The 13,270-nt window shown below is 40.2% G+C and overlaps 1 protein-coding gene across 1 annotated transcript; it reads left to right on the forward strand.

Moving 5' to 3' along the window:
- Window positions 1–7,903: 7,903 nt before the first annotated feature.
- LOC131358990 (homeobox protein HMX3-like) lies at window positions 7,904–11,077 on the forward strand. The gene is made up of 2 exons (XM_058398480.1): window positions 7,904–8,469; window positions 9,507–11,077. Exons 1-2 carry the CDS (start codon window positions 8,187–8,189, stop codon window positions 10,310–10,312), a joined length of 1,089 nt encoding a protein of 362 aa, XP_058254463.1. The 5' UTR covers window positions 7,904–8,186; the 3' UTR covers window positions 10,313–11,077.
- Window positions 11,078–13,270: the final 2,193 nt, after the last annotated feature.

Raw genomic sequence — 13,270 nt, forward strand, 5'->3', positions numbered from 1 at the left:
ACCCATCTTTGTGGAGAGTAACAAAGCTAATTCTCAAATCCTCTGAGAGTTCTTTACCATGAGGTGCCATGTTGATCATCCAGTGGTCAGTATGAGTGAATTGTACTCAAAGCACCAAATTTTAAATGCTCTATTATAAGATACACAGATTTGTATGATCCTATCAAGCTAACAAAAACATGAACATGATGAATAGGACATGTGACTTTGCATGGTTAAACGATGTACAGCTGTTATCACATAGGGTGTACTCACTTTTGTTGAAAGTTATTTAGACAATAATGTCTGTATGTTGAGTTATTTTCAGAGGACAGTAAATCTATACTGCTATACAAGCTGCACAGTGACTACTCTAAAATATAACCAAGTTTCATTTCTATATATTCTATTGTCCCTTGAGAATATACTAAAATATTTACTGAAATTAGAGGGGTGTACTCACTTTTGTGAGATACTGTATACAAATAAATCGTTTCGTCAAACTTCAGACAGGAAGCAGACGCATTTCCACACATGCGCAGTACAAATCTGTGTTTCCGGTACGGATCGAGTAGTGACACACAGTCACTACTCACTTTGCTAATCAGCTAGCACGAATCTGAGCACGTAGCACATAAACCACACTGCTGATTAGTCTGTTATTTATTATGACTTTTTATCATCAGAACCAGAAAACCGCTGCACCCTCCACGCTCTCAAAACCACAGGAGGGACTTGTCAGCTGCTAATGTGAACGTAGGTTAGAGTTAGATGAAGGCGATCATTGGGTTGATGGTGAAAATGTTAATCTCGCTCTTTTCGGGGTTGTTCATGTATTCCTCTCTTTCTTTCTCTCTCTCTCTCTCCTGCTCTATTATCCAGTCAAAATGAAGCATTGATTATTTGTAAAAACATAAGTGCAAATCAAATCGGCGCTCCCGGAAAACAGAACCTGTAACACACACACACACACACACACACACACACACAGGGGAGAGAGAAGTGAGACAATTATCGACAAATTGATTTCGTGTGTGGCCCATTTCTTTTCCTCTCCTCCTTTGCTGTAAAGAGCCTCTAAATCTCCCTCGCTGCCATAAAGCCAATGTTCCCTGAGTTCAGTGCAACCTTTCCCTCTGCCTCTTATATATTTTGCTTTCCATTTCGCTTTAATAGCACAAAAATTGGCTACATATTCTTTTACAGTCCCGCGACGCCATTACGGCCACGTTGTCATTCCGTTATTTATGGAAAACTATTTTGTGCTTACTTACATTTTGCCACTTATTTCCCCCGCGCGGCCTCCTCGCCTCCTTCACTCCATTTCAGGAAGCCTTAAAGCCAGTTTGTTACAGGATTGTGTGTGTGTGTGTGTGTGTGAGACCCTGAACAGCAGTGTTAAGTGAAAGTGCCCAATGAGCTCTGGGAGGAAAAGAAAGAAAGAGAAAGTAATAGAGAGTAAAGAGGACAGGCGAGCCCTCACAAGATGGAGAGAACAACAGCGGAGGAATATAATCGAGGAAGAAAGAGACAGAAAGGACAGAGACAGAACACAGCACGAGATAATAAGAGCAATCTAAGCTTCTTGTGAGCCGCAGTGTTGGATTTTTAAAAATGGTGGATCAGGAATCAGGTTTTCGTAGATGACTCCTAAGTGAATCACTCAAGTAGTTGTCTACTAATGTAAAGGAATCACTTGGGGGAGTCATGTAGTAACATAAGTGAATCACTTATAGTGTTGTCTGACAGTGTATGTGAATTGCACGAAGGGTCATTTACTAAAATAAGTGAATCGTACAAGGAGTCAATTAATAATGAAAGCGAATCACTCAAAGATTTGTTTAATAGTGTAAGTGAATCACAATTATTAAGTGATTCACTTACATTAGAAAACAACTGCTTGATGGTTTCATTAGGATAAATAGATGACTCTTTGAGTGATTACAGATAACTCCTTGAGTAATTCTCTTCCTTGAGTAATTCTTTTAAGGGATTCACTTGCATTAAAAGACAACACTTGAAGTAATTCAGATGACTCTACAAGAGTAAACGACTCATCAGTGATTGACATACGCTAGAAGTGATTCACTTACAGTCGTAGACAACTCCTTAAGTGATTCACTTACCTTAGCAGACAAATCCTAAAGCGATTCATTTTCAATAACAGACAATTTTTCAAATGATTCACTTACACTAGAAGATGACTCTTCAAATGATTCACTTGAATTAGAAGACAGCTGAGTCAATTACATTAGAAAACAAATCTTCAAATGATTCAAGAATCGAGTGAACAAAGTTATCGGTGTGACTAAATTCAGAGAGACATATGATGATGCTGCCATCAAGTTTGTACAAAGTAAACGGATGAGAGGGGCAGCTGTCTTCTGAATCAGGCAAATGTCCTGTCAGAAGTGCGTTAAAGATTCTGCAGCACCGGCTCGATATTTGAAAGCAGTTTTTATATACGCTGTATTTATTGGAGAAAATATATACACATACATATATGTCCGGATACAAAGCACTTAATCATGCTAATTGGGTAATAATGGCTCGCTGACCCTCACCCTCTGTGGTCACTTCAAGTCTCTTTATCTTTGTCATAAAAGTAAATAAGGGTCATTAATGACCTCTTACACTTCTTTGGCCACAGTGTGTGTCACGTTTAAATTCTTACCCCTGCAGCAGGCCCAGCTGCACAGATCAATAAGAGGGCCGAGAGGTCAGAGGTCACACGACGCGCCTCATTTAGTGACTAACGACTCCTGGGGTGGAAGGAGAAAGCTTTTCAGGAACCGTTTTGAAATATTATACATTTGTGACGGATTGGAGGCGAGGCTGGGTTTGAGCTGAGAGGAATGGAAGCCTGTGTGAAAAGTGGATCAAACATCTCAGGACATGCAACATGCAGTACAGCTGTGATGAGAAGCCATTAAACTCCTCTGGATTTTAATTAATTAAATGTCATTTTGTCAACATCATCAGCCAATCAGAACACACTTCTCTCAAACTTCAGTTGGAGCTGAAAGCCAATGAAACTTACACACTTCTGACTGCCACGGAGTGTCTCTTTGTCCTCTAAATGACATTGACATGGGGACTGTGTCTCTCTTTAGGCTTATAAAAGCTTAATAATTGGCTAATCACTGCCATTTGATCGGCTGTAAAGTGATTGGTCGTCCATCAGCCAATCAATATCTTCAACAGGCCAATTAAGGGCGGGTCACGGACAGGCCAGACAAGCTCTTTACAAATTAAATGCTGCGCTCAAATTCAGTGTGTGTGTTACGGTGTGTATTACAGCGTGTGTGTGTGAGTGTGTGTGTGTGACCTTCAGGCCTTTAATGACTCACTGGAGTTGAACAGGACATTAAACTGACCCCAGTGTGTGTGTGTGTGTGTGTGTGTGTGTGTGTGTGTGTGTGTGTGTGTGACTACTCCCAATTACCTCCACTGTAGAATAATGTGCACTATGTGAATTCGAAGGCGCTGTGGTGTAAATCGTAGCAGAGTGTGAGAGTGTGTGCTTAGGGTTTTTTTGTAAACCAGCGTTTGATTAATATTTTAAAAAGGCGTTAAAGTAAAGCCTCGTGTCTTGGATTTGCTCGCGGTTTTTATTTACGGTTTATCTGAACGGCAGAATGATGAAGGTCTTAAAAGATGTTATAAATGTGCAGAGGTGCATTAGCTGTTAGCGTAGGTTGTGTTTAACACCAGTCCTTCTGCACACACACACACACACACACTCTCTCTCTCTCTCTCTCTCTCCCGCTGCTCGTTATTCGGGTCTTTTATCACAATTTTCCAGCAGAAGCGCGAAACTCACAAGATATCAAAACAAAAATCTATATATAATACGAGAGCAATTACAGGCGCGCGCTCGAGGCCTCTCTCATCTGCGCAGGCTCGTTAGACGGTGATGGATGTAAAGCTATAACCGATCTAAAGCGCCGCTTTTAACAAACCTGCAGAAATACTATCATCTCTCTGATAGGAGCTGCCGAGCGTGTCGTCCGGCCCGCGCCCCATCCGTCATTTACCGCTAATCAATAACTATAACCCTGGCAAATAAATAATCTAACAGCCACTGAGACGCATACAACACACACAGACACACACACTCGCACACACACTCTATCTCACACACACACACACACACACAGAGAGAGAGAGAGAGAGAGAGAGAGAGAGAGAGATTTATATACACCCACCCTGACAGACAGACAAACAGACAGAGAGTGAGTGAGACAGAGAGACAGTGTCTTATATACCCACCCTTACAGACAGACCAACAGATAAACATAAAGCAAGATGTAGAGAGAATTCTAAATAAAAAAGAAAGAAATACTGAGCATTATACACTCCCCATTCAGTGAGAGACAAACAGATGGGGGCAGAGAGAGAGAGAGAGAGAGAGAGAGACAGACAGACAGTGGCAGAGAGAGGGAGAGAGAGAGTCAGAAAGAGAGAGGCAGACAGACAGACAGTGGCAGAAAGAGAGAGTAAATGAAACTCTGTAGTGTAGTTAAACTGAATAAATCTAAACTCTAAACTTCTAGAATATTTCAAGTTGACTCTGGTCTCTCTGACTGATGCTGCAGTGCATTGTGGGCATTCTGGGCACTGTCTGCTCACTCACCTGTTGCAGTGCATTGTGGGATTCTACAGTTCACATCACACCTCATTCCTACATCTGCACTGAGCGCTGAATCCAGTGTTGCCAGATTGGACTGAAGATTTCCAGCCCAACTACGGCTTAAAACCCGTCCAATTCAAAAAATACCAGCCCAAAATGAATACTGTGATACAATACTAATACTAATACAAACAGAAAAACCTAAACAAATGGGTTAGTGCAAAGGGAACTATTTACACACACACACACACACACACACACTGCGTTAGCTACCTGTAACTGTATATATATATATACAGCTCTGGAAAAAAATAAAAGACCACTGCACAATCTCCAGATGTGAACCCTATTGAAAACATCTGGAATGTCATCAAGAGGAAGATGGATGGTCACAAATCATCAAGCAAAGCTGAGCTGTTTGCTTTTTTGCAAAAAAAAAAAAAAATGGTGGAGATCATGGAGCCAAAACCCATGCAGATCGGGGTTATTCCACCAAATACTGATCTCTTAATGTTATTTAGCCGAAGCATTAACACAATCTGTTTACAAATTATTTGCATTTTGTTTTATTTGAGTTATTAAAGCCCTGCTAATACTGCATGATCTTGGGTTATTTTGATGTGATGTCATTTCCTTTAAATATACACTCTAAATAACAATAGTTATATTTGGACTTTAGGAGAAATATTGTCAGCAGTTCACAAAAAATCAAACAAAACTCTTCATCTCACCAACACATGAACCTGGAAGAAGAAACAAGAGAAACTCATTATTTTGCAGTGGGCTCTTATTTTTTTCCAGAGCTCTGTATATATATATGTATATAAGAAGGGGTCGCTCTTCCATTGTTTTTGGTAGGACTTTCTATATTTCCCCACTTTGGCATGATGATGATAAAAACACTTACAGCTTTGCAAATAACTTTGTGATATTGGTTTAACGAGTACAACAATTACAACAACCCACCAATCAAGATTAAAGTCTGATTGGACAGAACTCTCATGAAGTCCTGAACCTTATTGGCAAAACTGAACCATATCATTAAAATGTCTAAATACATTTTGTAAAGTTCATTTGAATGAAAAATTAATAAAATATCATGTTTATAGTCAAAAATAAAAACCTGCCAGTTGCATCACAAACTAGCCTAAGTTTTATCAACCCGCCTAATGCTTTTTTTTTCCAGTTAGACGTGACCAAAAGGAACCCAATTAGGCGGGCACCCACCCAATCTGGCAACACATGCTGAATCAACCACAGTGTCACGGGGAAGGAGGATCTGGAGTCTATCCCTGGAAAACTGGGAGGAAAACGGGAATGTCTTATCTCCTAAATATATCTCCTGAAACACACACACACAAGAGATTTGCTGTAGAGTTCTACACAGAAACCTGAGTGTAAGAAGAACTGAATAAAGAGTCAGAGCTAAGAACATTCAGTTCGATTCGATTCAATTCAATATGATTCAATTAATTTTGATTCTATTTGATTTATTTGTATAGTGCTTTTAACACTGGACATTGTCTGAAAGCAGCTTTACAGAAGAATAGAAATATAAAATAAAAATAATAAAATAAAATTAATATTTTATCTCTAATGAGAAGTCTGAGGTGACGGTGGTGAGGAAAAACTCCATGAGGAAGAAACCTGGAGAGGAACCAGGCTCAGAAGAGAACCTCATCTTCATCTGGGTGACACTGGACAGGAAATGATGTAAATGTTGATAATGGCCTTTCTATAACAGCAACCTAGAGGAACTAAATGGTCAGTGTAGATTCTGAGGTCATTATAGACATGTTCACTGATGAAGAACCCGAGCACAAAGCTGACCGGGGAAACAGCAGTGGTTCTATCCACAGCAGTCCCCCGGGTCACTGACTGTCCACCTTGATCCATCTTCAGCAGAAGTGTGCACCACCAAGCCATGAAGCTTCATCCAACTGAAATGAATAGATTTAATTAATTACATCTTCTTCTTCTTCTTCTTCTTCTCCTCCTCCATCTTCTTCTTCTTCCTCTTCTTCTCCTCCTCCTTCTTCTTGTTATTCTCCTTCTTGTTCTTCTTCTTTGTTTTCTTCTTCTCCTCCTCCTCCTCCTTCTTCTCCTTCTTCTTCTTCCTCTTCTTCTTCTTCCGCTTCACCATCATCTTCTTCTTCCTCTTCATCTTCTTCTTTGTCCTCCTCCTCTTCTTTTTCTTTTTCTTCTTCTTCTTCTTCTTCTTCTTCTTCTTCTGCCTCTCCTTTTTGTGCTACATATTTTCTTTTCACACTTTTTATTCTTATTGTTTTTTTATAATTTTATCCAAAATTCCTGCAGGAAAAAATACACAATTTTTAACACTCATATTATTATTATTATTATTATTATTATTATTATATTTTTACACGTTGACACACTCTACAAAGCATTTTCAATATATAATTTGCTCGCTTAAATATTTATGAATATTCATATGTACCTATGAGACTGCTATAACGAGTCCCGGTCAGCAGAGGGCGCGCGGATATTAATTCATTAATGGCGTAATTAACACACGGAGCAAAACTCTCAACAATCACCTTTACTGTTTTAAAGCAAAACTGAACAACACACACACACACACACACACACACACGCATTTTAACCTCTTTACAAACTCAGAGCCCCTGTTAATGTGTCATATCACCATCACCTGATATCCCAGAATTCCCTGAAGCTACACGCAGTCTATCAGTCTCAGAAGAAGTTCTAGTTTAGATCTAGAACCTTACAGCAGCGTGGTTCCTTATCAACTGGGGTTCCATACTGACGCAACCACGGAAACCTTTTAGGAACCATCGAGGGATAATAATAATAATAATAATAATAATAATAATAATAATAATAATAATAATAATAATAATAAAGAAACAAAACACACGTTGTTGTGTAAATAAATAAATAAATGCAACAGTCTTGAGGTTTAATCTACACACACACACACACACACACACGTCATTTATAAGGAACAGATGCTCATAAAAACATTATTTGGATGATTGATATTTAGGTTAGAGTTTAAAAACAAATTAAGCGATAAAATTATTATAATTGAAAACTGTAATGAATTAAGGAGACAAATACGGTACAGTATATTATTATTATTATTATTATTATTATTATTATTATTTTTATTATCAGATTAAAAACAATGAGACAGAAGACGGATGTAATGAAGAGGGAGGACCTCTCTCTCTCTCTCTCTCTCTCTCTCTCTCTCTCTCTCTGTGTGTGTGTATGTGCGCGCGCGCACGCGTGTGTGTGTGTTTAACTCTGCTGCGCTTTTCTCTCTCTTCATTCCTCTCTCTCTCACTCTCTCTCTCTCTCCGTCTTGTTGGACTTCCCTCGCGCTCTGAACATGACCCGCGACTTCGCCATTTTTTCCTCTCTCATTCCTCCCTCCGTCTTTTAACGATCCGAGGACGTTTTCTTTTTACCGGACTTTTATAACAGAAGAAAAAACAAAACAGAACAAAAAAACCAATCCACGAGATAGAAACTTCCTTCGACACAGATCGCTCCTCTCTCACCGCGACAGTTTTCCTCCACAGCCGTCATGCCGGAGCCGCGCGGTTCTCCCTCAGACTCTCCGTTCTCCATCCGGAACCTGCTGAGCTGTGACACTAAGCCCAAACCGGCGGCCAAACCTGCGAGACCGGAAGCAGGATTCGGGGTCGGGGTCGGTCTCGGCTTGGGACTCGGCTTCGGGGATTTCAGCTTGGCTCGACTCGAGCTCCTCAACCCGCACCGGTTAGCGCTGCCCGCGTACCTGGAGCGCGCCAGCTGGTATTCTCCGCACGCGCTCACCGGAGCTGCCGCACACCTGTACAGCGCTGCAGGTGAGCTCGTTACCTCATCATCTATAATATAATATAATATAATATAATATAATATAATATAATATAATATAATATATAAATTAGAGGTATTTCAATATTTTATTTATAAGTATTTTAATATTAAAATTATTACTACTACTGTTACTACTACTACTACTACTACTACTAATAATAATAATAATAATAATAATAATAATAATAATAATAATAATAATAATAATAATTTAAGCATTTAGGAAAACATAATTGCATTAATTATAATTTAAAAAATTGTGATGGAACGAAGAATAACCCGACACATAATATTTAACTTTTAAGTGTGTGTGTGTGTGTGTGTGTGTGTGTAGTACTATTAAGTCTTGTCTCAATTATTTAGTGCTTTAAAAATATAAATGCAACATTTGCTCTCAGAAATAAAATAAGGGGTGCGCGTGGCGGATTTAATTCTCTTAAATTAAAACGTTACTGAAAATTATTTTAAAAGATAAAGAAAGATAAAAGTGGAAATGATGTCTTTTGATGGTACGACACTGACCTTTTTAGTACCTTTATTTATGACTGTGTGTGTGTGTGTGTGTGTGTGTGTGTGTGTGAAAACTTTATTAAAACTATAATCCGTGTTCGGTTCCGAAAGCACGAGTCCTGCAAGGATTTGTATTGAGATTTGGGTTATTTTGGGGGAATTCTAAATGATCTAGAACCTTTGTAACGGGGTTCTTTTAAAGGTTCCACGTAGAGAAAGTGTCACGAGTCACTGTATGCATATGATTTAATAAGATTCGCTCTTTGAGGTCTTCTAAATACTGAGTTCGCTTAAAGAGTGAAATGGATATAGGATTAAATCAGGGTGAACACACACACACACACACACACACACAGAGTAAAGTGTGTGTCACACAGTGTGAAAGTGCTGTCAGGTTTCTCTCTCGTGAATCAGGAGAGGAATTATGACATTTTGCAAAACAATTAAACATCTAAAATAAATACATAAAACTTGGACATAATAAATTTATTGTGTGTTTTGTTTTTTTGTTTAGATAAAAGCAGCACGTGCTCAGAGAGAGACTCCCCAGAGTTCCGGTCCGACCCGGAAACTAAGGAAGAGCACGACGATGAGGAAGAGGAAGATGAGGAAGACGAGTGCGCGAGGAGCGGAGAGGAGGAAATCGAGGACACGGACGCGGAAGAGCGGAAGAGACATGCGGTGCGCGAGGCAGAGGAAGAAGACGAGGATGAGGAGGACTGGAAACGGAGTGCGCGGGTGACACCGACGACGACGACTGCGTTGGCGGTGGCGGAAGCGGAGGAAGAGGACGAGGAGAAGAAAGCGGGACACCGGAAAAAGAAAACACGCACGGTGTTCTCGCGCAGCCAGGTGTTCCAGCTGGAGTCCACGTTCGACGTGAAGCGCTACCTGAGCAGCTCGGAGCGCGCGGGCCTCGCCGCCTCCCTGCGCCTCACCGAGACTCAGGTGAAAATCTGGTTCCAGAACCGCAGGAACAAGTGGAAGCGGCAGATCGCCGCCGAGCTCGAGGCCGCGAGCCTGCAGCAGCACCACCTCCATCATCACCACCATCACCATCACCAGCATCCGCTTCACCAGCAGCACCAGCAGAGGATCGTGCGCGTGCCCGTGCTGTATCACGAGAGCGCGGCGGCCACTGAGGTGGCGGCAGCGGCGGCGGCGGCCGCGGCCTCCTCGTCGGAGAGCGCGAGCCCTCACCACACGAGCGCCGGCGCCATCACGACCAGCGTGAGCACCACCACGCCCACGCCGCTCCTCGCCTTCCCGCACGCGCTCTATTACCCGCAGCCGCACATACCGCTGCTCCGGCGCACGTAGACTTTATTTCATTTTTATCGATATATATACACATAAATATAAATATAAATAATAATAATAATAATAATAATAATAATAACAAAGACTGAATACAGTTTTTTTAAATGAGAAAATATAAACTGATGAAGAAATTATTTTTGTAAAACACAAACAAGTTTTCTTTTTTTGTCACGGAAAAGATTCATGGACAAGACTTTAATCTTTTTATAAATAAATATATTAATATTATGTCACTTAATTTTCGATCCGTTTGAAACAATCGGACCAGAGGATACTTTTTAAATGAGACTAAGCATTATTATTATTAATAATAATAATAATAATAAGAAGAAGAAGAAGAAGAAGAAGAAGAAGAAGAAGAATTCGTCTCATCTATAAAAAGCAGTTGACTTTGTTTACATGATGGTTCTCTAGTTATGTATACTTATATACATTGTGTGTGTGTGTGTGTGTGTGTACACATGCGCGAGTGCAATATCGCAGGGACTGTGTGTTACTGTTAATCTATTCTGAACATATTTCCAGTTAAATTTCACTCAATGGACAATCACATATTTTAAAGAAACTCGGACCATTTGCATTAACATAAACATGTATAAACAGCAACAACAAAAATAATAACAATAATAAAAAAACGAAAATTACGTTGTTTTGTACTCAGTTCCGGATGTAAATATAAAACAGAGACAGTGAGCTTTGTACAGAGAGAAATGGAAGAAAAATTGTTTTTTGTTACTGTACCGCTGATTCCTGTTGTGAAATAAATAAATGTTATAAAGCTGTGTATTGTGTGTGTGTGTGTGTGTGTGTGGGTGTGTGTGTGTGTGTGTGTGTTGTAGCGCGTCATAATGACTTCAATTTTTAACGACGACTGACAGTTTACATCACCTTCACCTCCTAAAAAATATTAATAACACACACACACACACACACTGCTGTTATTTAGAGGTAACTTGACCTTTAAAACCTTGAAGTTTTTGTTGTTGGCTAAAGTTTTTGTGATTTTTTTGTTGCCTTTTAATTCACTTGACAGCGACATGAAGAGGCAGAACTTGGCACACACACACACACAGACAGACACACACACACACAGACACACACAGACAGACACACACACACACAGACACACACAGACAGACACACACACACACACAGACAGACACACACACACACACAGACAGACACACACACACACTGTCAAAGCATTAATAAGCACTAATTATCTAAAAATAAACAAGTCGGGAATAATGAAATAAATGAAAGCAGATTCCTGACCGCTCCTTTACACCGGAAGTTCAGCTCACTTATTTTTATTTGTTTACTTATTTATTTACATTTTTGTGTCCATGTTAATTTTCATGTAACTTGCACATAATAATAACATAATTTCTCCACTTTTATATTTATTTTGTTTTATCTTATTTTATCTTTAATTATGACACAATAATCTGTTCATAGTTCACAGTCATTCCAGACTGTATAAACGTGCCTCTAAACTTAAACACACACACACACACACACACACATACACACACACACTCCTATTGATTTGCATACTGGAAGCTGATTGGCTGTTGTATTTGATGACGCAGTAACTCCGGTCTCCTGTCACGTGTTAAACGATACATCAGATTGACGGCAAAAGAAAGAGGAGAAAAAAAAGCACTGCAGTCATAATTTTCAGACTGCAGCCACCTGAGCGCTCAGATTAATTTCCGAGGCAGTGTTTTAATCAAACTGAAGGACATTTATAAACTTTAGAGAAACTTTAAGACAATAAAGTTGCTTAATTTACCTTAAAATAAAAACATACACAGCTGTTTCCACATCTTTTACAGTCTCTGTTGAGACGTGTCCTTGGTTTTATGCACCCGTGTCCTCAGTGCATTAAACCTAATCTGAATACTAATTTTTTCTGGTTATTAATGTATGTACTGTTAAGTAATTAAGCCTAGCCCCACCCCAATACACAATGTTTAACTATAACAATTTAAAAAATGTGACTGAGAGACAGATTGAGTGTACATAGATACATAGAATAAGAATATATATATTTTTATTAGGAGTATTAAAATCAGTAATGATGATAATCACAATATTAGTAATAATAACACTGGCAGTGGAAGTTGGGGATACAGAGTGCAAGTGTGCAGAAGGATGATCAAAGTGTGATGGTGTGACTGGGGTAACAGGGTGGTTTGGGGTGTAGCAGGGAGTGGTGGAGTTTTACAGGGTGTGGGAACGTGTGGCTGTGTGTGTGTGTGGAGAAAAGCCAGGTAGAGGAGAGGAGTGGAGTGGATGTAGAGGAGTGGGGTAGGTGTAGTTGAGTGGATGTAGAGGAGTGGGGTAGGTGTAGAGGAGTGGGGTAGGTGTAGTAGATGAGTGGGGTAGGTGTGGATGAGGGGGTAGGTGTAGATGAGGGGGGTAGGTGTAGAGGAGTGGGGCAGGTGTAGTGGAGTGGGGTAGGTATAGTGAAGTGGGGTGGGTGTAATAGTGGGGTAGGTGTGTATGAGTGGGGTAGGTGTAGTAGATGAGTGGGGTAGATGTGTATGAGTGTCGTAGGTGTGTATGAGTGGGGTAGGTGTAGTAGATGATTGGGGTAGATGTGTATGAGTGGGGTAGATGTGTATGAGTGGGGTAGGTGTGTATGAGTGGGGTAGATGTGTATGAGTGGGGTAGGTCTGTATGAGTGTGGTAGGTGTCTATGAGTGGGGTAGGTGTGTGTGACTGAGGTAGATGTGTATGTGTGGGGTAGGTGTGTATGAGTGGGTAAGTATAGAGGAGTAAGATGGAGTGGGGTAGGTGTGTATGAGTGGGGTAGGTGTGTATGAGTGGGGAAGATGTGTATGAGTGGGGTAGATGTGTATGAGTGGGGTAGATGTGTATGAGTGGGGTAGATGTGTATGAGTGGGGAAGATGTGTATGAGTGGGGAAGATGTGTATGAGTGGGGTAGATGT

Source organism: Hemibagrus wyckioides, linkage group LG09, assembly GCF_019097595.1.
Source record: "Hemibagrus wyckioides isolate EC202008001 linkage group LG09, SWU_Hwy_1.0, whole genome shotgun sequence".
In the NCBI taxonomy this organism is placed as follows: Eukaryota; Metazoa; Chordata; class Actinopteri; order Siluriformes; family Bagridae; genus Hemibagrus; species Hemibagrus wyckioides.